This window comes from Notechis scutatus, chromosome 10 (assembly GCF_049901735.1).
Source record: "Notechis scutatus isolate UNSWTSFEM ecotype Mainland chromosome 10, rNotScu1.2, whole genome shotgun sequence".
NCBI lineage: Eukaryota > Metazoa > Chordata > Lepidosauria > Squamata > Elapidae > Notechis > Notechis scutatus.
Window position 1 is genome coordinate 11,828,327 of NC_142018.1, and position 27,393 is coordinate 11,855,719.

Here is a 27,393-nt window from a genome sequence, read left to right on the forward strand (position 1 = left end):
GGCGCGACGCGAGAAAGAGCCCCCTCGAGAAGGAAGGCGCCATGCTCTCCGTCCCGGGCACCGGGGCTGGCTTGTCTTCGGGCTTCGGCCCCGGCGAGTCGTCTTCGGGTGCCGGCGCCGGCGGCGATTTCCTGACGCGCTACCGGCTGGTGTCGTCCAAGCTCCGCAAGCGCTTCCTGCGCAAGCCCAACGTGTCGGAGGCGTCGGAGCAGTTCGCGGCGCTGGCGCGGGAGCTGCGCGCCCAGGAGAGCCTCCCGTACGCGGCCTGGTGCCAGCTGGCGGTGGCGCGCTGCGCCCAGAGCTTGGGCCACCCGGCGGGAGAAGCAGCAGCGCTAGCCGAGGCGGCGCGCCTCTGGCTGCGCCACGAGCGGGAGCTCCGCCTGCGGCAAGGCCCCGGCTTGGGCCTCTCCGAGTACCTGCCGGCCGCCCACGGCTGCGTGGCCTTCGCCGCTCGTCTCCACGTCGACTTGGGGCAGCCGGCGCTGGCGGCCGGGCTGTGGCTGGAGCTGGGCAACGAGCTGCGCTCCGCCGGAGAGCCGAGCCAAGCCGTGCCGGCTTTCCTGCGCGCTGCCGACCTGCTGGCCGCGGGCCATCTGCCCTTGGAGGCGCTGCACGGGCTGCGAGACGTTGCCTCCTGCCTGCTGCTCGGCCGCGACTACGACGGCGCCCTGGCGGTGCTGACGCAGGCCCAGCAGCTGGCCCAAGGGGGCGGCTGCGGACCCTCAACCAACGCCCCTGCCTCCTCCTCCTCCTCCAGCGGTGCCCCGTCGCTGCCCGGCGCCTTCCTTGACCACCTGCTCCACTGCGAGGTCACCCGAGTGCTGCTCTTGCTCCTGCTGCAGCCTCCGCCATCCAAGCTGCTGCCCGAACACGCCCAGACCTTGGAGAAGTACTCTTGGGAAGCCCTGGATGCCTCCTCGGGCTATCTTCCTCCTGAGCTTTTCTTGCTGCTCCAGTCCACCGTCATGGCCTGCCAGGAGAAAGACTTGGAATCTCTGAAGGTTCTGCAGAAGGAACTGTGGCCGCTGCTGACGGCGGAGCAGAACAACCTGTTGCACTTGGTGGTGCAGGAGATGATGGTGCCCTCCGGTCAGGGGTTCTGACGGGGTGTGTGTGTGCCCCTGGTGTTACATTTCCAATGCTCTCCATCCATGGATAGGTCTGGGTGGAAGAGTCGAAAGAACTTGAGCAAACCTTCCCGCAGTAGTCAGTGGGAAGAGGGTGAAACTTTCAATTTTTGTTCCTCTGTCCCAGGGATCTTCAAACTTGAAGGCTTTAAGACTTGTGGACTCCAACTCCCAGAATTCCTCCTCCAGCCATGTTAGATCAAGGATTCTGGGAGTTGAAGTCCACAAGTCTTAAATTTGCCAAGTTTGAAGACCCTTGCTCTGTGCGTTAAATGTCACTAAGCTTCCCACAGGATGAAGTGTGGATACCTATGAGCCCCCAATACATTGGATGATATCTCCTTCCATTTTTAAACCTATTTTTTGCCTGTGCCACAGGGAGTTTTTCCCCCGATATTCCTGGTTCTTTCTACCTTGTCATTCCTTGAACTTAAATTATGAGCTTGAGAGAACTGCGCATATACTGTTGGCCCGTATTCTATTTTGTGGCTGCTTAGAAATTCATTCTTCATCCCACAGGCCACAAGTGAAATGAGCTTTGCAATGTTGGCTGAAAACTGACCGGAGCAGTTCTCTTGTTTTCATTGAGGTGACGGAAAGCTTTAGAAGCCATTTTGATCAGTGTTGCCAAGTGTATTGTGTTCTTCTCAGTGCTGTTGCTTCTGATGGAGGCTATATTAAAATCAACATGGATGATGTGAACAACAATTTGGGAGAGTTGAGGGAATTTCACAATATTTCTGTATTTGAACCCAAATGGGATTTCTAAATGGTGTTCTCAGGATTCTGTATTGGATTAATTTCTGCCTTGAAATAATCTGAATGTTTACCTTGCTTGAGTCAGCTGGTTGTGTAATTTGATTTGGATCTGACATGAGTTCTTTGAAAATAAACTGGTTTCTTAATTGGGATGTGGGGAAGCCTGATATTTTTAAGTAACCTTTTCCCCTCAAGGTATATTCAATTTTAAATATGCACTATTACTTTATGAACAAGTGCCCCTTTATGTTATTAGAGTAAAAAGAGATTTATGCTGTAGCATTAAAAATCTTGCCCTATTGATTTTTGCAATTCTTTCCCATCATAATTAAGGCATTTCAGTAGCTGCATTGGAACCAACTTGCTGGTATGTGCTAGTTTAATTTGGGCTTAATTTATGTGACACGCAATTGTGACCCATTCAACACATTACGATTAAAATGTTGGCATGCTATATTTTAATATCAATTTGACCTCATGTCTGTTGCAGCAGGAACACTGAAGTGACAAAAGCACTTGGCCTGGTACAGAGATTTTTAGTAATTACTATTCTTACAGATGAACGCAAAGTGATCTAATAATGAAATGAGTATGCCTTCTACTATATTTTGGAAGGAGACAGCCTAAAGCTTGGGTTCCTGCTCCTGAAAACATCCCAGTCCAACTTGCTTGCACTTTGTGAGCCAAACTCACTGAGGTGATGAAGAGAGCTTTCCCAGCTGATGTCGGTGTGCAAGGTGCTGCCTCCTGTATCGTCCAGTCCTAAGTACCAGTATAACATACTTGCTCGATACCTGTGCTTCGCTATGAAACTATGGTCGGGCTTAGTTTTTGGGGAGGAAAATAAGGATGGGAAAATTCTGCCTCTGCCTACCAGCATCCATCATCGGTATTCATCTGGCAAGTGTCCTGTCTGTGTGTGAGAGAATTGAGGGCTGTTTGGAAACTGAATCAGTATTTTCTGTGTGAGCAAGGAGTCAGCAAGGAGCCTGGGCGTGGCTTAGCTCAACTGTTCTGTACTAAAGCTGGTTGCTGCTGTGAAACTGAAACTCCTGCTTGTGTTTTGCATTTGGAAGAGATTTCAGGTGGGGAGGGGGAGTAGAACTCCTTAGCAACAGAGCCTGTTAATAATAATATATGATATACTTTAAATCAGGGGTGTCCAACCTTGGCAACTTTAAGACTTGTGGACTTCAACTCCCAGAATTCCTCAGCCAGCAAAGCTGGCTGAGGAGTCTGGGAGATTGAAATCCTAAAGTGCCAAGGTTGAACACCTGCTTTAAATGCTCTGATGGTCATTTTGAAAAATCCTTTCTCAGTGAGCACCTAGAAGCCAAGAGGAACATACGTGCCAAATTTCAAGTTTGTAGACTTAACGGTTCTGGAGATTTTGTGATGATGCGTGAGTGGTCTTTTGCTTTTATATAGATTCTCAAGTGAAGCTGATTCATCCTCTGGCCTCCCATGCAAGGCACCCATTTTCTGCCTATATGAGCCAAGGGATGGCGGGTAGCCTCTTGCTTACAGATAATTCACTTAACAAAGTCGTCCCCCCCATCCCCCCCCCCCCAATAAGCAATAATGATGTTATTTATTCAAGTCAAAAGTCCAACTTTGGGGCCAGGTCTCTCCACATCTTCTGATCTTGCTCTGCGTCTTTTGAGTTTTTCATGCTCCAGTATCAGCTTTGATAGTGTCCAGTCATTGGTGGTCCGGTTTCCTTTTATCACTAACTCTTCCAAACATAATTGCTTTCTCCGGTAAGTTCCCCCGCATGACACAGAAACAGATTTCACAAGAAACAAATTTCAGGCCATGAGAAAGTGTCATTTTGCCTTCTCTAGTGATATGCCTGGTGTTACACACTCCAGTACTTGTTTGTTAGTCCCATTTGCTGTCCAAGTGATACGGAGGAGCTTTCACAGCTCAAAACAAGTAGATTTTCTTCCCTTTTTAAAGGTCCAACTATCATAACCATCCATAAGTTTAGTTTATTGTCATTGCACCTCGTACAATGAAATTAAATACCATCTTCAATGTACATTATGACTATGAAAATGAACACAAACACATATCCTTCGCATTCTATATAATTGAACTGAAAACCCCTGATGCTGTATTAGTGTTGCACTGTACAGTAGAATTCAAAAGAGCTACTGCTCTGGGATAGAAGCTGTTTTCCAGCCTATTTGTCCTTGTTTTTATTATCCAGATGGTAATAGTTTTAAAAAAAGGTTCCCAGGATGAGATGGATCTTTAAGAGTGTTTTTGAACTTTCTTAGGGCAGCGGGAGCTATAAAGCTCTTCCAAAGAGGGGAGAGGGCAACCCATGATTTTCTGGGCAATGACATTAACCCTCTGGAGTGCTTTCCTATCTGCCCCTGTGCAATTGGCAAACCATACAGAGGTACAGTAAGTTAAGATATTCTCTATGGCGCAGCGGTAGAAGGTCGCCATCAGTTTTTCATTCAGTTGTTTTCTGAGAAGTCTCAGGTAGTATAATCTCTGCTGGGCCCTTTTGACCATAATAGAGAAAGCAATCTTTTTTTTCCCCCCCAACCTGCTGCTTTGTTGCTACTATCCCAATTAGATTTAAAGGAGGGAAAGCCTCCAGTGACCATCCATCAGGTTGCAAATAAGGTTGGGCTGGTAAGGCATTGCTCAGGTTTGGAAACATTCAGACATGCGGATTTGAACTTTTCAGAATTCGCCCCCAGTTAGCATTATCTGGCTTGTCATGCTGCTACTCCACGAGTTATGACGGCAGTTGAGCCCAAAGTTGATGTTGCTAAGCGAAACATTTGTAAAGAGAGTTTGCCCCATTTTGCGACTATTCTTGCCATGTTTGTTACGCAAATCATTGCGGTGGTTAAATGAGTCACACGGTCATTAAGTGAATCTGGCTTCCTCATTGAACTTTACTTTTGTCAGAAGGTCAGAAAAGGGGATCCTGTAACTCCGGGACACTGACCGTCATAAATATGAACCATATGCCAAGCGGTTGAATTTTGATCATGTGAATGCTGCTACGGTCATAAGTATGAAAAACGGTCACAAGTCACTTTTTTCAGTGCCATCGTAACTTTGAACCGTCACTAAAATGTAAGTGAAAGACTAGACCCGCAAACAAGAGAGGAGCGGGTCAGTCTAACTTTCGTTAGTCTATATAATTGTCGTTTTCCCCCTCTTCCCCCTCCAACTCTGCTGGGCCATTTCATTCTCTATCCTCGATGATCCTTTCAACTCCCCCCGCCCCCCACTCCGCCTTCCCTTCGGCGCACTGCCTGCCGGGATGGGGAGGCGGAAGTGGGCGGAGAGGCCGCTTCCGGTGAGAGCGGGGTTGGCGGGATAGCTGCAAAGCAGCGCGCGTGAGTCCGAAGCAAGCGCGTGGCGCAGCCAAGATGGCGGACGGGACAGGTGGGCGCGAGACGCGGCTTTCCCTCAGGCGCCCTCAGGGATCTCGAACGGCCGGCGGGGAAGAGGCGGGCGGGGGGCCGGGTGGAAAGGCCCCGGGGCTCACGCGGGGCCTCCTTTTTCTCCTGGAACCCCCCTCTCCCCCCCCGCAGTTTCTGAAAGGCTCGTAAAGGAGGGGAGCACGTGCTTCCCGGGCGCGCGGGGAGAAACGCACCGGAGCCCTTGACGGGGCGGCGGGAGTCAGGGAGGCTTTGCAAGAGGGTTGCAGGAACCTCTCCAAGCGGGCTGTGGAGAATCGGGGAGCTTCGGGTGTGGGGGAGGCCGGATTTTCCTCTCGCAGCGCCTTGGCCTCCAGGTTCCCCAAAGGGAGCTTTTCACTTTATCCAGAAGTGCAATTTGGGGACTCCCGCAGTCGGAGGCTGGCCTGGAAACCTTGGGCTGGGACGTTTCGTTATTGCTCCCATTATTATTTTATCCTTCCTTTTATGCGTGTGTGTATAATTATTTCGTTTCATTATTGCTCCTTTTTCATCCGTCCTTTTATATATAAATGTGTCTGTGTATAATTTCGCTTCATTATTGCTCCTATTATTTTATCCCTCCTCTTATGTGTATGTATATGCCTTTACGTGTGTGTGCATATATATGTTTATTATGTTTCATTGGTGCTATTTTATCTCCCCTTTTATGTATAAATATGTGTGTGTGTGTGTGTGTGTATATATATATATATATGTGTGTGTGTGTGTGTGTGTATTTATTTATTTATTTATTTCGTTTCCTTATTGCTCCTATGTCATTCCTCATATATAAATATGTGCTTGTGTGTGTATAATTATTTCGTTTCATTATTGTTCCTATTTTATCCCTCCTTTTATATGTGTGTGTGTGCATATATGTGTTTATTTTGTTTCATTAGTGCTTCTATTATTTTATCCCTCCTTTTGATTGTGTGTGTGTGTGTGTAGCGGCAAACATTCCTAATGCTCAGGACTTCTCTTTTTTCCCCAACAACAGCCCTGTGAGGTGGGGTGGCTTGAAAGAGAGTGATTGCCCTAAAGTCACCCATTGGGCTTTGATGGATGTATTTGATAGTTAATGTATGTGTTACCCTGATTGGATGAATGCCTTGCATTGCTTTCCTGCTCATTAGTACTCTTTTTATCCTGCTTTTGGACACGTTTAACATTGAGTTGCATGGTTGTGTCTAATGTGAGTTGCTTGCAATGTATTGCAATTTTGTTGGTGTGATCCCAAATGGGCCTGGTAGGCCATTTTGGAAGATACATCTTTACATTGCAATCCACCAAATGTGTTGATGCTAAAAATTCAACCATGAATATATTTATCCTATTCTTATATATTTATAAGAAGTTTGAAATGAATCTTCTCTAAGTATAAATTCTCCAATTTTTTCATTCTCTTTGAGTCCTAATTATCTCATTACAAGAACAGTTGGGAGTTCTTGTTAAAATAGAAAAGTGTGTTGGATAAGTTGGCCGCCTTGAGTTATTTGTAAAAATAACAAAGGTGGGATACAAATAAATAAAAGGTATCAATATTTCTCCTTTTTTGTACTACCTTCATTCATCCAGCTTTTGTCAACTGTTTATTAAAATAATGTGCATAAACCTCATCAGCATTAATCAAATAAATCAAATAAATAAATAAATTAATCAAATAAATAAAATTAATCAAATTAATCAAATAGCTTGATTTTGGTAGACCAATAAAGTGGTATTTCCAGATCTGTTTCTATCTTTTAAGTTTGTAACAGATGCTAATTTTTATTATTTTTGCTTATACCATTCAGTTTCTAAGAAACACAAGAAGAAAAAGAAGTCTTTGCCAGATGAAGATGTTGCTGTAAGTTTGCCGATTATTATAGTTTGCCAATTTGTGCAGCAAGCTGTTTTAAGCCTCATTGAGTGTTCCCAAATAAATGTATAATTTAACTTGCATTACTGGAACATTGCTACTTTATTAACCCCACAACACAAAGATTAGCACTTCTACAATATCATTATCTACAGATCCCATTTTTATTTTTCTGTAGTGCTCATGATGTTTTCTCATGTGTCCATAATGTGCATATACATCTTTAGAAAGAATTTGTTACAGGTAGTCTTCAACTTAGAACCACAATTGAACCCAACATTTCTGTTACTAGGCAAGGAGATTATTCAATGAGTTTTGCCCCATTTTACACTTTTTTGCCACAATTGTTAAGTGAAACACTGTAGTTGTTAAGTGAATCATGCAGTCATTAAGCAAATCTTGCTTCCCCCGTTGACTTTGCTTGTCAGAGGCCGGCTGGGAAAGTCACAGATGGTGAACTCAGGACCATGCAACTATCATGGGGCTACATGCCAATTGCCAAGTGCCCAAATTTAGATTGTGTGACCTTGGGATGCTGCAAGGGTTATAAGTGAAAATGAGCCATAAGTCTCTCTCTTCAGTGTCCTTGTAATTTCAAACGGCCATTGAAGAAATAGTTGTAAGTTGAAACTACCTGTACTATTCTTCTCTATTCTACTAGGCAATAGCTTCCCATCTGACTTATTTTTAAAAGTACTTTCTGAAGCATAGTGAAAGAAGTTTGTCGATCTGAGCGTTCATTCATGGTTTTTTTATTTCTAATTTAAGCAAAAGTAAAGTCTTCCTAGAATCAAAGTCGACTCCTGACTTCACTGATAAGTCTGTGGCTTTCTTGGCAACCATTTAGAAATAGCTTGCCACAGGGCCATCTTAACAGCATTATGGGCCCCCGGGCAAAGCAGTGTAGTGGGGCCCCTACGACAACTACTCACAGGAATAAAAATGTAAATGGTATATAAAATTAAACACATATTTATTTTATTGGCACTTCCAACGAAATCATTGTTGCGACATTAAAAACATGCTCTGCAGCAATATGTTGCTGTATAAGATACAAGGTGCATTGATGGGTTAACATACACAGATTATTATGGTGCCCCTATGCTATCAATGAAGTCAGGCCCATGCCTTAAGACAGCCCTGGCTTGCAGTTCCCTTTTTCTGGGATGGTTTTTGATTACCTGGTTTAGCCTGCAGCCATGGAATTCCTGTCTCGCATTCGGCTCTGTCCCTGCATAGCTCTTTAGCCCCACCAGATGGTGCTACCATCTGCAGAGATTAGAATGTGCTACAGCTTCCGTATTTCCTTACTGAAAACTATCCTTTGCAAGTCATTAATGAATAATATGATACAAGCACGTGTTTCATCTCTTGTTTTGGAGAGGCAGTTTATTTTAAGACCAATCTTAGCTGCAAGACAAGTTTTCCACATTCTTGTTCACAGTCCCAGTTATTAATCTACTAATCCGATTGTTTTTAGGATATACAACATACAGAAGAATTCCTTATCAAGCCTGAATCAAGAGTGGCCCAGCTGGATACATCACAATGGCCTTTGCTTCTCAAAGTAAGATAGTTACACCAGTGAAATAGGTTGGTTTAATGTCAGTGCGACATTTTTTTGTGCAGACACAAGATAATTTACAATTCAGAAAATGGTGGAAAATGGTCTTCATTTTTTTAAGAGTAAATTTCAGGTATTGGTGTCGTTATGGAGCTGTCAGTGCATATTATGCTCCAAGGAATTTATGTAGAGGCGGGAGGCAATTTGCAAAGGCTTTTTGCCAAGTAAAATCAGATGTATAACATCCAATAAACACTTTGGAGTATTGCTCCAAATTCCGATTTCCCTATAAACTAAATATAATTTTGCTTTGTTTTGGGGTTTGTAGAATTTTGACAAATTAAACGTGAGGACTGCACACTACACCCCACTTCCTTCAGGCTGCAATCCCTTAAAAAGAGAAATTGCTGAGTATGTAAGGTAAGATTGTGTTACACAATATAAAATCGCCTTTTCTTCCACCTTTCTTTGGCAACTTATGAAATTTCAGAATCACAAAAATCTTCTCTCCTTGGGTTTTCAGTACACCTATTTATAGGCACCAGTTTCTGTTTATAACAGTTGACAGTTTGGAAGAGAAAAACCTATCCATTGTTGTAGCACAGAACGTCGTAAATCATCTAAGGAATGTTTACTAGTTTGCCAAATTGAAAACAAGACAGAAACAAGAGAATCCAGTTTAATATTTTACAGATTAATGTTCATTGCAACTTAAACTTACAGTGAACCCTGTAATACGCTTGAAATCTTTTTTTTGGGGGGGGGAGCATGGATGCCTTCGAATCTATCTTGGTACATGGCAGTTGCCTAGATAAAAGTCACTGCAGTTTTCTTGGCAAGAATCCAGAAACGGTTTGCCATTTCCTCCTCCCTAGGGCTGAGAGAGTGGGGCTGGCCCAAGATGGTCCAACTGGCTTCTTGCCTGAGGTGGGACTAGAAGTCACAGTTGCCAGCCTTACACTTTAAACATTACGTTGTTGAGTTGGGTTTCTTTTACCTTCTTCTCGTTTTGAGTCATTACCTTAAATCGAATCCCTGGTTTTTGTCCTAGGACAGGCTTCATCAATCTGGATAAGCCTTCCAACCCTTCTTCCCATGAGGTGGTGGCCTGGATCCGCCGCATTCTCCGTGTTGAGAAGACAGGCCATAGCGGCACATTGGACCCCAAAGTTACCGGGTGCCTGATTGTGTGCATTGAGCGAGCAACACGTTTGGTCAAGTCTCAGCAAAGCGCAGGTACATCATCTGCTTTGTGTCTCTGCTTTGTGAGAGAGAGAGCCTTCAGCCTCGAGATGGAAAACAGTAAAATTCAAGTGGCCCCTCCTTACGACTCTTATGTCATCTTCCAGGCAAAGAGTATGTGGGAATCGTTCGGCTGCACAATGCAATTGAGAGTGAAATTCAGCTTTCGAGGGTAAGTTTTGGCCAGTCAGGAAATGAAACTTTCATCTCTTGTCTTTTATGTCTAACTATGGATGGGATGGATAAGAAAGGTCTAGCTGTGAAAGGGACTCGGTGGCTCAGAGGCTAAGACGCTGAGCTTGTCGATCAGAAAGGTCGGCAGTTTGGCGGTTCGAATCCCTAGCGCCGCGTAACGGAGTGAGCTCCCGTTCCTTGTCCCAGCTTCTGCCAACTTAGCAGTTCAAAAACATGTAAAAAATGCAAGTAGAAAAATAGGGACCCCTTTGGTGGGAAGGGAACAGTGCTCCGTGCACCTTTGGTGTTTAGTCATGCCGGCCACATGACCATGGAGACGTCTTTGGATAGCAATGAGCACCGTCCTCTAGAGCCAGGAACGACTAACACGTATGTGCATTTACCTACGAATGTCAATTGCACCAGCAAATCATGGTTTGAACATAGAATGGTTGTAGGGATAGAATAGAAGGGCTATTAACCACATGCTGAGAATGTGGCTCTACTTTTGATGGGCATTTCAATATATTCAGGCTTAAATAACCACTCTGGCCATGTTTGGTCTTCCTTAATTTGATGCTTCCCTGAACCAGTGGAGGGTGTAACTAAACTCCCTTTCATCTTTGTTTCTGAGCCGCTTGATATAATATTTGATTTTTTCTTTCTTTCTTTCTTTCTGTAGGCAATAGAAACTTTGACAGGTGCCCTTTTTCAGAGACCTCCCCTCATTGCCGCAGTGAAGAGGCAGCTGAGAGTCCGAACCATTTATGAAAGCAAACTGGTTGAATACGATCCGGAAAGAAGGCTGGGTAATGGCACCCTTTTTTTCCCCCATTCGGGTGGGTGGGGGAGGTTGGCCCTTCTGGGACCTGGCTAAAAACAAAAGTCCCCTTCCTGCAGCTCTTTCTTTTTCCTCTTTCCCTGCAGCTTAGCCCGTCCACGGCTGCTTTTCCAGTAGCTTTGCTCTCCCTCCCGCCATTAGCATTTCCTGAGCCAAATGATGTAGAAATGATGACATAGCCCATCGTGCAAAGATGACATTTCATCTATCACCCAATTCTGATGGCTTGGATTGAAAAGAGTTTGCTCGTATTCTTACTGACAAGATGATATTCTTATCTTGGGCATCAAGTGTTTTTTTTCTTTTTCCCCTCTGCCCCTTTTCCAGGTATCTTCTGGGTGAGCTGTGAAGCCGGAACCTACATCCGGACGCTTTGCGTGCATCTGGGTTTGTTGCTGGGAGTTGGTGGTCAGATGCAGGAGCTCCGGCGAGTCCGCTCTGGGGTCATGGGAGAGAAGGTGGGTCAAGGATTGGAACCTTTCAAGCAAGATGGCCTGATCTACCCCAAAGGGTTGAGTTCAGTTCAGGGTTCTCCCCCCCTGTGCTGGTAATTAAACTTTGGGACAGTAAATAGTTGGGAGGAACGTCGGGGTGGAAAGTTTCATTTTTCTGCCAGTCCGGCTCTCTCAACCCACAATATTATGCAGCATCCGAATGAGATGAATTAGATCAGGGGTGTCAAACCAGGGGTGGGATTCAAAATTTTTACCAACCGGTTCTGTGGGCGTGGCTAGGTGGGGGGGGGGGCTCTGCCAAAAAAGAAGCCCCCCCCCCGGTTTTTTGGGTCTCAGGGAAGCCGCCTGGGTGAAGCAGTAAGACAGCAAGGGGAATCCAGGCACAGCTGATTGTTGGGAGGGGGAGAAAAAAACACCTTAAGGAGCGATTGGGTGGGGAAGAACGCAGCCAGCAATGTTGGGCCTGTGCAATAAGCACTGACTGGGTGGGGAGGAGGGGAGGGGCCAGCCAGGGGCGCGATTTGCCAGTTCTCCAAACTGCGCAGAATCAATAACAACTGGTTCTATAGAACCGGCCCGGACCGATAGAATCCCATCCCTGTGTCAAACTAAATTTCATTGAGGGCCACATCAGGGTTACGGTTGACCTTGGGGAGGGGGGATGGGTGAATAGGTGGCCAGTTTGACACCACTCCCCAAACTGCTGGCATGCTTCCTCTTCGCATTGGGTAGACCAGGCTGAAGCGACATGGACCAGCTCCTTACCTTTTCCAGGACGGCCCTACAAGCCACATCTGGCTCGCAGGCCTTGAGTTTGACACCCCCGAATTAGATAGGATTACAGAGTCCCAAAACGAAAAACATGAAGGTAGTATTTTCCCCCTCTTATTAGTTATTTTAGCCTGTGGTAGTTTTTAACCTTTGTTTTTAAAACTTCTACAGTGTTGTGTAGGTATGTGTGGAAAAGATCTATCTTAAAAAGAGCAAAATTCCAGCTTCCTCTCACGAACAATTCAACTGAACTTTAACCTCTATAATGTTGCTAGAAGGCTCTCTAATAACCAGGGTCTGGCGGGGATCTCCTCCTAGGACCACATGGTGACCATGCACGATGTGCTGGATGCTCAGTGGCAGTATGACAACAACAAGGATGAGACTTATCTCCGGCGGGTGATCTTCCCTTTGGAGAAGTTGCTGGTTTCGCACAAGCGGCTTGTTATGAAGGACAGTGCGGTAAGTGCCCTCCGACGGCCTTCCGGTTGGTGGCTTGGAACACTATTATAGTCACATTAGCTCAGCCTGATCTACCTTTCCAGCGGGGGGAGGTTTGCTGTTGTGGTTCGCCGGCAGCAGGTGTGGACAGCTGAGGTCTCGGAGAGCGAGGACTCAGATGAGGGGCCTGCGTGTGATGAAGGGATGGAGCCAGGACCATCAGGGAGTGGAATGCTGCCTTTGGAGATTGTGGAGGCTGGCAGCAGTTATGAAGAGGTCCCCGAGGAGCCTGTGCCCAGTGCACGTGCGCGCATGGCTGCTCAAAGGAAAGAGCAACTGCAGCAGCACGGGCGACTCAGGACTAAGGCTGCAAGGTAATGGCCCCTCCCTTAAGAGATAAAAGGCAGCTGAGAAACCGGAGTTCTTTACAGAAGGCAAAGAAATTTGATACTTGAGCCTGGTGTATGTTAGAATATCTGAGTTAGTGTTTGGAGACTCTTTGATTTATTGTTTAGAAACTTTATCCGTTCTTAGCAGCCTTGCACAGGCTCTTGTTGGAGCTAATTAGTTGGAAGCTGCCGGATTCGTGAATGAAACAGTAAAAGGTTGTGCTGTTACCTTTGTCTTGTGTTTACTCTCTTGAAACCAGGTTTGGGTCAGAACAGTTGCTCAAAAGGAAGAGGAGAGGCAGGTGATAGTAGGCGGCTTTAACCTTATATCATTGGGTGTCAAACTCAAGGCCCAGGGGCCGGATCTGGCCCGCGTGGCCACCCTGGAAACAGCGAAGGACCGGCCTGCAGTGCCTCTGCCAGCGAAAACAGGGCTGTGCTTGGCCCTCCCAAGCTCCATTTTTCACTGGCAGAGGGTTGCAGGAGGTCATCGCAGCCGAAAACGGAGCCCAGGAGCCCGTTTGTGCTGGCAGAGCACCCACCACGGGCGCCCCCTGACACGAGTGATGTTGAGGTGGCCACGCCCTCTCTCCCCCCAGCCCTTCCAAGGTCAAACACAACCCTGATGCAACAACCCTCAGTGAAATCGAGCTTGACGCCCTTGTTATGCATGAAATGGCACAATGTAAATCCAGAACATAACTAATCAATTGTGCCTGGGATTATTGCTCCCAGGCCAGAGATGGAATCAGTGTTTTTATTATTATTATTTTTACAGACTTGATTTCCCGGGTCAGGTCACTGAAATAAGTTCAAACCTGTTTATGTAAACTGGCATTTTAGGGAAGCTGGGAATTCTTTGTGCCTCAGCAGGCCTTTTTTTTCTTTTTTCTTTTTTTTTTTTCTTTTTTTTCTTTTTTTGCGGGGGTGGGGAGGGCCCTGTTCATTTCCTCCAACATAAGATTAAGTTTTGTCGCTTTTTTCTTTGAACACACTGGCACACATTTTAAAAATGAAATTCTGAAGCCTGCTCTCAAAAGAAATTACATATACACCCACAAACACACATACATACCTGTGCGAACGTGTAAGCGAGAAAGAGGAATGAAAAGCGCTGCCGAATTGAGGCAAGATTGCATGTTTTAGCTTTCCTCTGTGCTCCTTGTGCGCAACGTTCAAAGCTATGAAAGGTGGCGGTGTGTTGTACGTTCGCAAGGCTTAGAAATCAAAAGAAGCCGTTCCGGCTGAAAACGTAGAATTCCCTGCTTAAGCTAGTTGCTGCTTTCCATCCAGGTGAACGCAATTTGCTACGGTGCAAAGATCATGCTTCCCGGATTACTGCGGTACGACGATGGGATTGAAGTCAACCAGGAAATAGTCGTGATCACCACGAAAGGGGAGGCGATCTGCATAGGTGAGAATGGGAATCTGGCTGTCTGCGGCTGCCCTTCTGACGATTCTTCCCAATCGCGTCTTTCCTTCTAGAAGGTGGTGGAGTTTCTGTTTTTCTTTGCGATCATAACTGATTATTCTGGGGAGCTGTGCGTTGGCCTAGAGGTGGAGCTCTTGCCTCACAATCCAGGAGGCTGGATCCTAGGTAGCAGCAGGTATTTCTCTCTCCGGGCACAATGAGTCAATATCAGCGAACTCTGTATTGGCGACAGGAAAGGCATCCAGCCAGTAAAAAGACTTCAGCTCCATTCAGTTGCCCTGACTCCACTCCGCTGCAAGGGACTACGGGGTCATTAAAAGACCAAAAAAGGTATCCCCTAAGACTTGTTAGCAACACAGATCAAAGATAAAGAGAGCTAGTGACAAATAATTGCTCTCAATTACTTCATTTCTTTTACTACGTGCTCCTTAGACGTACCCTAAAAGAAGGAAAAAAAAACTATGCATCTAAAAAAGCATATTCTCTTTAAAGAGCCACTTTGCTTTCGTAGATAAGGCATCAGGCTAGAAGAAGGGCGAGTGGGAGTTCTAGTCCTGCACAAAGCCAGTTGGACAATCTTGGGCCAGTCACACACACTCAGCCCTCAGGAGGGAGGCAATGGCAGACAACTTTGGGGAAACCATGCCAAGAAAACTGCAGGATTTTGTCCTGTCAATCTCCCAAGAATTGGGCGTGATCAAACCGGGGGTGGGTTGGGGTGGGGGAAAATCCTTGGCATTTGCCTGTTTTTGGATGTAAAAGTGCGACCCCACATAAAATGATGCTGTCAGTTTTACTTGCTAAGCGTTTGTTCTGGACACATTAAATGTGTTTCTGGTGCCATAGCACAAGAGGGAAATTGCACGACTTACGGATGGTGGAAGAGCTGCTTTTCCTGCAGATCAGAAATGAGATTCTGCTCTCTCTCCCCCCCCCCCTTCTTGGTTTTTGCAAGGCAGGTCCCTATAACCGGCACAGCTTCCTTGTGTCCTTGCTCCTCTTGGAAGCCCTCAGCGCCCACCTGCGTTTGCCCAGGGCTATATGTGAAGTGATGACGACGTTTTATCCATTCTCTGAGTGCCGCTTGCTCTGCCCTTCCTGTCACGCCGAGGCTTCAGTTCTGCGGCCTCGACGTTCCGTGGCTTCTAAACACCTTCCGGGCTTCCAGTGTTCTACTGGAGGTTGTGGGGATGTTTGGCTAGCTGCTGACTGGACCTGGGCAAGGGAAGCAGGGCCTGACCCCTTTCCTATGGGGCCCGACTCAACAAAGAAGAATGAAACTGTCTGATCACATTTGGCTCTGGCGTGCTTTTCTTGCAAATCCAAAGTGCAGAAATACGGGGGGGGGGGAGAGGAATATTAAATATTCCACTACAGGTAGTCCTTAACTTATGACCACCGTTCAGTTAAGCAAGTTTTGCCCCATTTCCTGACCTTTCTTGTCCCAGTTGTTACGTGAATCATTGCAGTTAAGTTAGTGACGCAGTTGTTAACGTGAACCTGACTTTGCTTGTCAGAAGGTTGCAAAAAGGGGTCACATGACAAGGGGTGGGATTCAACCAGTGTTACTATGTTTTGCTGCGCGCGTGTGTAAAAAAAAACACTTAAGCTGTGCCGCCCGGAGAGCTGACAAGCGCTGCGTGCGGGTGAGCAGCGTTTGAAAAGCCTCTTTTTTCCTGCTTTTTCAACCTCAGCTGTGCCGCGCAAAGCAGCTGAGGTTGAAAAAGCAGGAAATAAAGGACAGGTAAGAGCCCGGGTGGGCCAAACAGCAGCAGATACAGAACCGGTTTGGTGTCTGCTGGTCTTCAGAGCTACCGGTTCTATAGAGCCGAGCAGAACCGGTAGCATCCCACCCCTGAACACGACCCCAGGACGGTGCAACTGCCAGGCGTCTGAATTTTGATCATGTGACCATGGGGATGCAGTCGTAAGGGTGAAAAAAGGGGTCATCAGTCATTTTTTTCACAGCCTTTGTAACTTGGGACAGTCACTAAATGGATTGTTGTAAGTCGAGGACTACCTGTACAGCTTGGGGATTTTTCTCAGCTGGGTAAGCATGAGCTGTTCCTCCTTTGTATTTGTAGGCATTGGTGTGTTTCCCAGGTGAAAATTCAGAAGGACAAAATATCTGTTTTCTAAAGACAGAATCGTTTCAAGATAGGGCACCAGGAAGAAAGGGTGCAGTAAGATTATCTTGGGGAGGAACTCTCATATTTCTGCTCAGCAAGTTCAAACAGAGAATTAAAAAGTTCGAAGAAGAGCAACTAAGAAGATCAAAGGCCTGGAGACTAAGCCATACAAAGAATGGCTGCAGGTTTTGGGTTTGCCTAGTCTAAGAAAAGAAGAATTAGAGGTGACATGATATCAATATTCCAGTATTTGAGGGGCTGCCCCAAAGAAGAGGCAGTCAAATTATTCTCCAAAGCACCAGAGGGCCGGACAAGAAACAATGGTTAGAAACTAACCGAGGAGAGAAGCAACCTAGAATTAAGGAGAAATTTCCTAATAGTGAGGACAATTAATCAGTGGAACAGCTTGCCTCCAGAAATCGTGGGTGCTCCATCTCTGGAGGTTTTTAAGAAAGTAAACAGTCACCTATCAGAAATATTCTAGGTTTCTCCTGCTCGAGCAGGGGGCTGGACTAGAAGACCTCCAGGGCCCCTTCCAGCTCTATTTTACTCAAAGCCCTTCCCAAATTGATGGCAGAGTGAACTCGGAGGCTGCGTGAAAACTTCTTGGTTAGGAACGCTCATCTTCTCTCTCTCTTTTCCTTCAGCTATTGCTTTGATGACAACAGCGGTGATCTCTACCTGCGACCACGGCATCGTAGCCAAGATCAAGCGTGTGATCATGGAAAGAGACACTTACCCTCGCAAGTGGGGGCTTGGTCCCAAAGTAAGTCTTGGGGTAGCCCTGGGTTACTTGCCTTTCTCTGAAGGACTGGCGGATTCTGGAGACTCTGCCTTCCTTGGTGCTCTGCCTTTCCTTGCAGAATTGAACAACCCTCCCTCAGATCATGATGATGTTACTTAGTCAGGTAGTGAAATGTCTGCAAGAAAAGAGCTGAGCTCAGAGACCGCCACGTCCCCATAGTTCAAACCTGAGCTATAAATATTCTCTTCCATTGGATTCTAAACAGAAACAGTTTTGGTTCTGTGTAGCAGTGCTGTCCAGAAATAAGAGAGCCGTTGGGTCATCCACTTTTCGGTCCTTGGCGATATACTTGAGGGTGTTGGCGTCCTCAGCGTTTGCTCTCTTTTTCCCCGGACTGTTTAACAGGGATTTCCTTTGAACTTTTGAATCCTTTTTTAAGCCTGACTCAATTTGAGGAGCAGCCCTTGACTCTAAACCTTTCTTGGTGAGCCAAATGATGTTTAAATAGCTCAATGAGCACTCAGTGCAAAGATTACACCCATCTATCACCCAAGACTGATGGCTCTCTACCTGGGCTGGGCGTGCAAGAGTTGGAGATTTCAGCTCACCTACAGCCATCCTGACCTTTTGGATATCCATTTGGATATCTGTGGAGCTCTCACCATCTTTGAAGTGTGGCAGCAAACTGGATGTCAGTTTGGTTTTTATTTTGGGACTTCTTCTTTTTTTTTTTTTTGCACAGTGTTATCAGCCAAAGGCAATGTCGAAATTGAACAGTCTCCCTATTTCTCCTCAGGCTTCTCAGAAGAAGATGATGATCAAGCAAGGATTGTTGGACGCTCGCGGCAAACCTAACGAAAAAACCCCACAAGCTTGGAAAAAAGACTATGTAGATTATAACAGGTAACAAATTGCAGCCATAGCATAGCCATTAAGCCATAGCAATAGCGCTTAAACTTACATGCCGCTTCATGGTGCTTTTTCAGCCCCTTTCTAAGTGGTTTACAGAGCCAGCCTCTTGCCCCCAACAATCGGGGTCCTCATTTTACCCACCTTGGAAGGATGGAAGGCCGAGTCAACCTTGAGCCCAGTCAAGATCGAACTGCTGGCAGTGAAATGCAGAATTAGCCTGCAACTCTGCATTCTAACCACAAGGAAGGAAGGGCAATAGAAATAGCACTTGGACTTATATCCCGCTTCACAGTGCTTTCCAGACCTCTCTAAGCGGTGTACAGAGTCAGCATCTTGCCTCCAACAATCTGGCTCCTCATTTTACCGGCCTTAGAAGGATGGAAGCCTGAGTCGAGCCTAGTGAGACTCGAACTGCCAAATTGCAGGCAGTCAGCAGAAGTAGCCTGCAGTACTGCCCTCTCTCTCACCACTGCGCCACCGTGGCTCTTGCTGGTTTCTGGCCTCTTAAAGTCAGTCCCACTAGGAAAGTGAGAGGGAGCTGCAGATGGAGAGAGGGTCCTTTTCTTGGGGGGTTTGGGCTAGCAGGCAGTTATCCCTTTCTTGCCTGCTCTCCATGGCTCTAGAGGGAGTCAGCCTGCTATACGAACGTGGGGAAGCTGCTTCCGGGCTCCCTGCACGTGGGTGTCTTCTATGCCAGCTTTCCAGACATCACATTTCTCCTTCAGGGTAGATGGGCACTTCCATCTTAGCTGAATAGTGCAAACTAAAAACGCCTGTTTTCTTCACAGGGTTTCTGTAAAGAAGGAGGCAGAAGAGAAGATGGAGCCGGAAGAGCAGCCGGAGAGGATGCCAAAGGTTGGTTGGTTTATTGCAAAGTCTTTCAAATGATTTTAAGCACAAAAAGTTCTTGGCTTCAGGCCTTCGGTAATGCGCTGAGCTTTGAGCAGCTGTTCTTCGAGTTTGAAAAAAACAAGACTCAAAACAAGTTAGTTTTGCACGCTCAGATTAGCTTGAAACCAAATGTTTTGCAAAGCTTCAGTTCCACTTTAATAATAATCATTAATAAATTAATTAAATACATAATATTAATTAATAATAATAATAATAATAATAATAATAATAATAATAATAATAATAATAATAATAATAATAATAGAGAAGATACCAGAATTCACAGATCACAGATACAGGCTATTCTGTTTCTGAAAGAGCAAAAGCAGCAATTCAGCTGCAGAATTGGCTTCTGATGTTCTTGTCTTGTTTTCCTTTCTCAGAAGAAAAGAAAAATCCAGAGCGATGGAGATCCAGAACCAGTAGCTTCATCTCCCCCAGCCTCTCCAGAGGAGCAAGCGGAGATGAAGAAGAAGAAGAAGAAAAAGAAAGAAAAGAGGAAGATGGAGTCTGCGGAGAGCAGCGGAGAGTTAGTTGAAATGGTAAGCCCCCTGTAATCCATTGCCACAATTTTGGCAATCTCTTGGGGTGTGCGGTCAAAAGAACAGCATCCTTGTTTTCACATGCACGGGTGTGTTAATTGCTGTTAGTGAATATTTCAGCCGTTGAAAATTGAGTAAATCTGATCACACAATACGTTTCATCGGGCCAGAGAAACTTATACAGGTAGTCCTCAAATTATGACTGTAATGGAGGTTGTCCAGCATAGTTGTAACTAGTGGATGTAATCACCTATATTACAACCTTCCTTGCAATGGTCCTTAAGTGAACCAATAGATTGCTATAGGCATGTTTTGCCAAAAAAAGACCCTGGAAATATTGGATTTTGCCAAAAATGTTGTGAAATGCAAACATGGAATGATACAACCTGCCGTAAATGCTGCCGAGTTGCTAACCATCCAAAGTGTAGTCAGGTGACAGGACATTTTTGAATCCAGGTTCTCAGTATTCCCAGGGAGGTCTGTCGGAAGGTCAAACGGTCAGCTAAGTGATCAGTCATCTAGATTGGGTCGCCAACCTTTTGGACCTCAGGGACCACCAAACTCATAATTTTAAATCCCGCAGATCAGAGACCCTGGGAAAATCCCAAAAAAATGTCTGCAGGAAAATTCCCCACCCCGTTTCCCTACCAATCAATCATTCTTTATTTGGGATTGCAGGATACTGTCTCCAGCTCCGTTCTCAGGAGGAGAGAGAGAGAGACTTTCGGCTTCATGCAAGGAAAACAGCAGAAGCAGCAGAAGTCTTTCTTTCTCTCCCCCAAACTCCGCCAGAAATGAGTCTTTGTGAGACTTGTTGTGCTGCCGCAGCCACTTGGAGCAGGAGGCCTTGCAGGGTCCCAAAGACTCATTTCTGGGGGAGTTTGGGGGAGAGAAAGAAAGACTTTTGCTGCTTTCCTTGCGTGCAGCCAAAAGCGGAAGAAGAAAGAAGCAGAAAGAAGGACCCCAGTGGCCAGGCCAGGAGTGTGGGGCGAGTGGAGCAAGTTCCCCCCTCCGCCCTTCCCCCCCTCCCCTCACTATCTCGTGTTGTTCGCAATGCAAGTGACACAAGCCTTGTGTTCCCACGCAGCCTGGATTAATTGCTTTGAGGGTGACATTTCTCTGGACCACCAAAATATTCTCGCGGAGCACCAGTGGTCCCTGGCCCACCGGTTGGCGACCACTGATCTAGATTACCTGTTACAGCATTTTCCTACCACCTTGGTCATTTTTGGGTGGTTTAACCAGATATGCAAATCCCAGAAAGGTCTGTGTGAAAACAAGATAATTCTATTACCCACTGAAAACATCTGCAAATGTGGTGGGGTAAGACAGGCTTGACCTGGGATGGCCCCTTTACAAGAGCAAGGTGTGCATGTCCAGAGCAGCATCCGATACAGCAAGGGTCTCCAAACGTGGCAAGTTTAAGACTTGCGGACTTCAACTTCCAGAATTCCTGAGCTAACATGACTGGAGGAGGAATTCTGTTGGTTGGAAGTCCACAAGTCTTAAAGCTGTCAAGTTTGAAGATCCCCTGCGATACAGCAATAAAAGGGAGGTTGCCACAACTGCACAACGTTGTTTTTTTTTCAATTGCCGTGCCAGATTGAAAACCTTCAAGCTACTTTCAAATGACTTTTAGCTGACATCCTTGGGAACTCAATCTTCTTGGAAATAAAATGGGAATCTTTGGGTTCTCCAGAGAATAGTGTTGGGAATTTGGCTCTCTTTTGAGCTCTTCTCTTCTTCCCCCCCAGGTCAGCGATCTGAGCGTGAAAAAGAAGAAGAAGAAGAAACGAGAAGAAATAGAGGAGAGTTCGGAATAACTCCTCGCTGCCATCCAGAGCCAGCAGCCTGGACCAGTTTGGGAAGGCCAAAAAAAAAAAAAGCCCACAAAAGGCCTTCGCAGAGAAAATGCAGACTGGATCAGCGTGTAGAGGCTTGTCCTGATTGCTGTGCAAATTATTGGGGCAGGCCAAATGTGGCGCAGCCCCCCTTTCTCTGTCCTGTTCTAAGGATAGTTTGAGATAATCGAGGCAGCAGACTCGCTCCCTGGTCCTTGGGACTTTCAGGGTGCTGCGATGCTCAATGTTGGCACTGTTAGCAACCCTCTTTTTGTATCTATCAGGCCCCGAAGAGCTGCTGAATGTTGGTGAAGATTTAAGAGGAGAAAGCAGTGAAGCCAGATACTGTCAGATGCTTCGTTTTTTAAAAATGTTTTTGTAACCTTTTCTTTTTTCTGTGTGTTTTTTTTTTTTTTTTTACTTGCCTTGATTCAGAACAAGTCCAGACATTTCCCACTCAGGGGGCGCTAAAGCTTTTTGTTCCTTCAAAAAAGGAACTTGATAATTTGTATTGACAAGGGAAGGGAGGACATCAGTCATCCGGTTTAACTCGAGAACAGAATTCAAGGACTTATTTTTTTCTCCCCTTCCCCAAACAAGTCTCCAGAAAGAAGGTTGTGAAAATTGATCTCTCGTGCTCACAATAGTAGAGAGGCATCACCTCTTTCAGCAGGATGGTCTGGTCCAGGCTTATCCCGTCCTCCCTTTCTAGGCAGAGTACCGATGCTAATTTTAAAAAGCTTTTCTAATTAAAAGTTCACCTATCTGATTCCAATCGTGCTTTCTTTGGCTGGACTACGCTACTGCAAAACTAGGGAGAAATGGACAGCAGTTGAGATAAGAGAGCCCAGAGAAATGGTACCCTTCCTTCCTTCCCCCCCCCCCAATTTGTCGTCCTCAGAATATAATGTTAGCCCTCAAATTACAGCCACAATGGAGCCTGGAATTCCCATCTTAAGTTGAGGCACCAACCCCGTTTTACAACCTTTTTTTACAGTGGTTGAAAGAAATTACATCGTCATTAAGCAAAACTATGGGCATTTTTTTGGCAGAAAAGACCAGCAAAAGGAAAAAACAAAAACAAATCATGATTTGTGTCACTATGGCATACTACAGATGGCTAAGTTGCCAAGCATCCAAACTGAAATTGTGACTGCAGGAGGGCTGTTGAAACTCCCAAAACCAGGCCATTGGTACTATTTGGGGGTCTGTCATAACTTCAAATAGTTGCCGAGCAACTGGTCATTAAGTAAGGACTGTCTATATCATATCAGCAAGATTAATTGTATTCATGTTGCTGAGAACAGAACGGTAGTATTGCCATAATTTTCATGATATGAATTCAGCATGCTGGCTGGAAATTGAAGTCCACACATCTTAAATTTTCCAAGGTTGGGAAACACTAGCCACAGTATTTGCTGGTTTAGCTAACTGCAATGTGCCTTAACCAAGAGGAACTGTTCACTTCCTTAGAAGTTTGATAGCATCCCTTGGACTCTACCTTCAGTTTCCAATGTTCATAAAAAATGGGTACAATGAAACTCGCAGCCACGTTTTTGAATCATATTTTATTGCTACTTGTTAAATTTTCCCTGTAATGGATTCAACTGAATGTTTATTGCACATTTGTTTCAATATTTTTTTTTTGGCATCCTCAAAAGCATGGGATTGAACACACGGTCATCCATGCTCCCTTCTGCTTATCCCTGTTAGTTACAAAGGTAGTTATTTGAGGGCGGTACCCCCCCCTTGGTGGTGTGCTTGGGTGCAGTGGTAGAACACTTATGTGACTGAGGCAAAAAATAAAATAAAAACACTCCTAGTTTAACAGGACGTCCAACATCAGTTCAAAGTTCTCTGCCCTCTGCCAAAAAGATGAGCGAAGGAGTAAATCTCATTCATGCAGAATTTTGAAGGGAACCTCTTAGCACAAGTGGAAAAGAAAAACCAGGAAAACGCGTTGGCGTTAAAACACAGCTCTTAACATTCATGGCATTATGGCTTTTACTTAGAATGTGTTCTTAGTATCCCTGTTTAAAACCTTATTGACAGCGGAAGAGGAGTATTCTTGGGACCGTCCCCTGCTGCTAACATCTGCAAATAAATGGAAATACAGAACAAAGAAAGAGGCAAGCTGCATCCATAGATGCTTTTCTGAGGATGTTTGCAGCTGGAAGGACTGGACTTGCGTTCTGGCAGTAACAGGCGATGGTGTAGCTCCAAGAAGGTTGTGTATCGGGCAGAAGCGTAGAGAGCAGGGAAGAGGCTGGCTCTTTTTATTGTCTTTCAACATGCCGCCATGAGTTGGCCTAAATGGTGCTGCCAGCTCAATACACCCAAGAAACTGGCACCCATTGTGGGGAGCTGCATGCCTGGTCGAAAGCCGCCTGCAGCCGTTCCAGGCTCTCTTCCACACCGTTGTTCACCAGCACCAAATTAAAGTAATGGGCGTATCTGTTCTGGATGGCCTCTGTATCCTTCTGAAGCTGCTGCAAGCCTTCTATCTGTAGAGAAAGAAAAATACAAGGGTGAGGCCACAGCATGCAGGTGTTTTACTTACAAGTACTGTGAAGAAACGATGCTCGGCTTAAAAAAAAAATACACATCTGTGAAGACCATAATAAGCCAACTCTCCTCTTTTGCTCTTCTATCTACTGATGCATTTCAGATTGATTTTTTTAAAAAAATATATAACAAATAGTCCTTGACTTACAGCTGTAATGGCAGAAACAGGAAAAGGTGGACTGGTTGCCAAGTGTCCAAAATATAGTCACATGATGGGGGTGGCCATCAAGATTTTGCAATCGGGGTATAATACCTTTTTGGGGGAGAAGTCTGTTACAACTTCTAATAGTCATTATATGTTCAGTTGGAAGCCAAGGATTACCTGCCATTGATTTGAAAAAAAACTCAAAAAAAGGTTTCAACTTTTATAATCGTTCGCGTGTGTATCTTTTATTCCACTAAGCCACAGTTGACAAAATCTTCCAAAAATCACAACAACTAAGAGGTTTTAGGTTATATAACCAGGAATTGCTGGAATTCAGGTAGCTACATCTTCACTGTCTGGATAACGCATCCATGGAGGAAGGATTGAGTAAAAAGCTATGCTCAAGAGAGCTAAGTGTTAAGGAAGGAGAGTTCTTCATTTAAACTCAAAAGAGCATTTATAATTTCACATAAAGGCCCCACCGCTAGATACCTGATCAGCTTGCTTTGGAGGAACAACGAACACCACGAAAGGAGAAAAATCAGCAGTGTGGATGATTTTCAGTGTCTGTCAAAAGGAAGAGAGAGAGTAAATTTCTGCCTTAAATCAAAAAGGTAGCCTATTTCCCTGACTTATTTCAGGTCTGCCTATTTACATTTCAAGGTTTGGGTTGCTGTAGCACAAATGGACATAGATACGGTTAATTTCCATTCTTGTTTTAAGTGGTGGTTGCTCTATTCTTGATGCTGGCCTCTCAGAAATGTCTACCTGAATAGAGATTGCAGAGTTGGAGATAGTATAAAGCAGGTGTCCAACCTTGGCAACTTTAAGACTTGTGGACTTCAACTCCCAGAATTCCTCAGCCAGCAAAGCTGGCTGAGGAATTCTGGGAGTTGAAGTCCACAAGTCTTAAAGTTGCCAAGGTTGGACACCCCTGGTATAAAGGAAAGTGGGATCTTCCATTGACAGGTGCATACTCAATTTGCTTTCCAGTGCCAATTGCTCTACTGCACATCCGTTTCCCAAGATGTTTTGGATCACTTTCCGTGTCATTTCCCAATTGAGGAACAATAAATGGAAAGATCTACTTCTATCATACGTCAAAAAGACTCAACCATCCAGGCCACAGGTGTCTAAAAGTTGAATCGTGGCAACTGGACCAAACTTTATTCATTCTAAGAAATTCCATTGCTTGATGAAGTTGCTTGGATAAGCAACGAAGCTTCTCAGATGAGCAAAGTTTGGCTCGCTTGCCATGATTCAACCTTCAGACACCTACTTCCATCTTTTTTTCTTGGTTCCGATGTGTCTTAATATAGTCCACTTGTTTCTGCTCCCTGAATGTTTATGGAATTTACATTCTTGCCCTCTTTCTTTTATCTTAGTGCAATACAAAGAAGGATGCTGACAAGTTTAACCTGCTGATTAAACGAATGGCCGGCTCCTTCCCTACCTGAGGCTCAATGTCCAGGATTGCAATTTTGCCCTGTTGATGGATCTTGTGCAAAGTTTCAAATTTGGTGCCAAACATATAGCCCTGGTAACTTCCAAACTCCAGGAACTCGTTAGCAGAGATAGCTCTTGTCATGTCTTCTGTGGTGACGAAGTGATAGTTCTTCCCGTCCTCTTCATTCTTCTTTTGGGGTCGAGTGGTATCTGCGAAAATCAGTGCAGTGTAACAATATTGCAGGAAGTGACTCATCGTAGAATGAGCTTAAATTTGGAGGGTGCAGTTCAGTGGATAGTAGCATCTACATGGAGATGGTGAACCCAAGAAGTCTTTATATTTGTAAGACTGGGTCCAAGAGAACTTGGCAAACCTGTGACAAAAAATCTGGGGGACAGGCTGGGAATACCAGTTCAACTAAGCTTGACAACTAATTGCTGGACATGTTGAATTTGGGCAGGGTGAATATGAATACCCAAAAATCTTTGGAGGTAGTAGCTACCAGACTTCCTCCACCACCCCAACCAAGCTTTTTTTTTTTTTCTAGATGAGAAAAAGACACAGACTTCCAGACTTTTAAGTAGTTTAGAAGTGGAGAAGCAATTGTACAGTCCAGAAATAGAAGGAAGAGTGAGAAAGAAATTCAAAATAACTCCACTTTGATTATGTTCAGTATCGGACTAGACAAAAAGAAACCTGAACAGAAATAATAGAATGACAGAGTTGGAAGGGACTTTCTGGTCCAATACCCAAGCAGGAGACCCTATACCATTCCAGACAATGGTGTAGGTCTAGGAGATCCTATACCAATCGAGACTTTCAGGATTCTGCCAACGTACCTTATAACAAAACAGTACTATTCTTGGAATCCCTGGAGGATTTGTTTCTTGATCAGGCCTACCACCAAAGTCTGGCATCAATCTTGCAAACCTTTGAGGTTTCCTCTGTCCCAATTTATGCTAAGCAAAATCAAGATGGAAGTACTTTTGAGTTTCTTTCTTACACTTCTATCGCTGGAATAGATCATCTCTTCACCAAGTCAAAGGCATGTGGATTTCATGAATAAATAAAGAAATCCCCTCCTTAATTGTTCTCCAATAGCTTCCTCAAGGAAGCCTCTAAATTATGGCCTATTTAATTGGCAGTGCAAATCAAGAGTTGTATAGGTGTAATAGCTTGAGGAGCTCTGCGAGCAGAACTGTGGGATAAAACATTCCAACTTAAAATATGCATCTTTCAAACATGGCAACTTTCAGGTGTGTGGACTTCAACTCCCAGAATTCCCCAGCTAGCGAGTTAAAGTCCACACAAGTTGCTAATCTTGAAAAACAGTAATCCAGTGTCTCCTCCCAAAGAGACATATTGAATAGGTTTCATGTGGGCAGACATACATGGAACAGGATATCCGAACTTCTCTGGGTATTTGTTGAGCAGCATGTTCTTAATGTGGCTTCGTCCAACACCACTTGCCCCTGATCCAAAAGAAAAAAAATAAGGCATCACAAAGAGAATTATTTTTATCTGTTTTCCCATCTCATTGGCAGGAAGCTGCTGTTAGTTTCAAGCAACTTTACTCTCAGTGAAAACTCTTAAGGACTGAAATATCATCCACCTTGGGTTTAAGTGCGAAATTTCTATATTTTAATATACTAATTGCTAGCATGAGACCAAATAAAATGTATGTTTTTT

General features: G+C 45.0%; 3 protein-coding genes and 4 non-coding genes across 7 annotated transcripts in view; 6 read left to right on the forward strand and 1 right to left on the reverse strand.

Moving 5' to 3' along the window:
• Positions 1–2,036, forward strand: LOC113416664 (40-kDa huntingtin-associated protein-like). The gene has a single exon (XM_026674688.2). The coding sequence runs from the start codon at positions 42–44 to the stop codon at positions 1,101–1,103; it is 1,062 nt and encodes a 353-aa protein (XP_026530473.2). The 5' UTR covers positions 1–41; the 3' UTR covers positions 1,104–2,036.
• Positions 2,037–5,262: 3,226 nt separating this feature from the next.
• Positions 5,263–22,316, forward strand: DKC1 (dyskerin pseudouridine synthase 1). Its single transcript, XM_026674686.2, has 15 exons — positions 5,263–5,303; positions 7,114–7,166; positions 8,659–8,745; positions 9,071–9,162; positions 9,794–9,978; positions 10,092–10,156; positions 10,841–10,967; positions 11,327–11,457; positions 12,544–12,687; positions 14,349–14,469; positions 17,264–17,382; positions 18,158–18,264; positions 19,062–19,128; positions 19,548–19,706; positions 21,461–22,316. The coding sequence occupies exons 1-15, from the start codon at positions 5,288–5,290 to the stop codon at positions 21,527–21,529; spliced, it is 1,542 nt and encodes a 513-aa protein (XP_026530471.2). The 5' UTR covers positions 5,263–5,287; the 3' UTR covers positions 21,530–22,316.
• Positions 11,151–11,226, forward strand: LOC113416678 (small nucleolar RNA SNORD83). The gene has a single exon (XR_003371492.1). It is a non-coding gene; the product is annotated as a small nucleolar RNA SNORD83 (small nucleolar RNA).
• On the forward strand, positions 11,502–11,638 carry LOC113416679 (small nucleolar RNA SNORA36 family). The gene has a single exon (XR_003371493.1). It is a non-coding gene; the product is annotated as a small nucleolar RNA SNORA36 family (small nucleolar RNA).
• On the forward strand, positions 15,531–15,779 carry LOC113416680 (small nucleolar RNA SNORD17). The gene has a single exon (XR_003371494.2). It is a non-coding gene; the product is annotated as a small nucleolar RNA SNORD17 (small nucleolar RNA).
• LOC113416677 (small nucleolar RNA SNORD83) lies at positions 17,850–17,925 on the forward strand. The gene has a single exon (XR_003371491.1). It is a non-coding gene; the product is annotated as a small nucleolar RNA SNORD83 (small nucleolar RNA).
• Positions 22,317–23,100: 784 nt separating the features above from the next.
• Positions 23,101–27,393, reverse strand: part of MPP1 (MAGUK p55 scaffold protein 1) — a 29,564-nt gene continuing 25,271 nt past the window's right edge. The window contains exons 9-12 of the mRNA XM_026674687.2: positions 27,096–27,176; positions 25,711–25,913; positions 24,750–24,824; positions 23,101–24,051 (exon numbers count right to left, since the gene is read on the reverse strand). Of these exons, the coding sequence (XP_026530472.1) occupies positions 23,875–24,051; positions 24,750–24,824; positions 25,711–25,913; positions 27,096–27,176 (536 nt within the window). The 3' untranslated portion in view covers positions 23,101–23,874. The remainder of the gene's footprint in view (positions 24,052–24,749; positions 24,825–25,710; positions 25,914–27,095; positions 27,177–27,393) is intronic.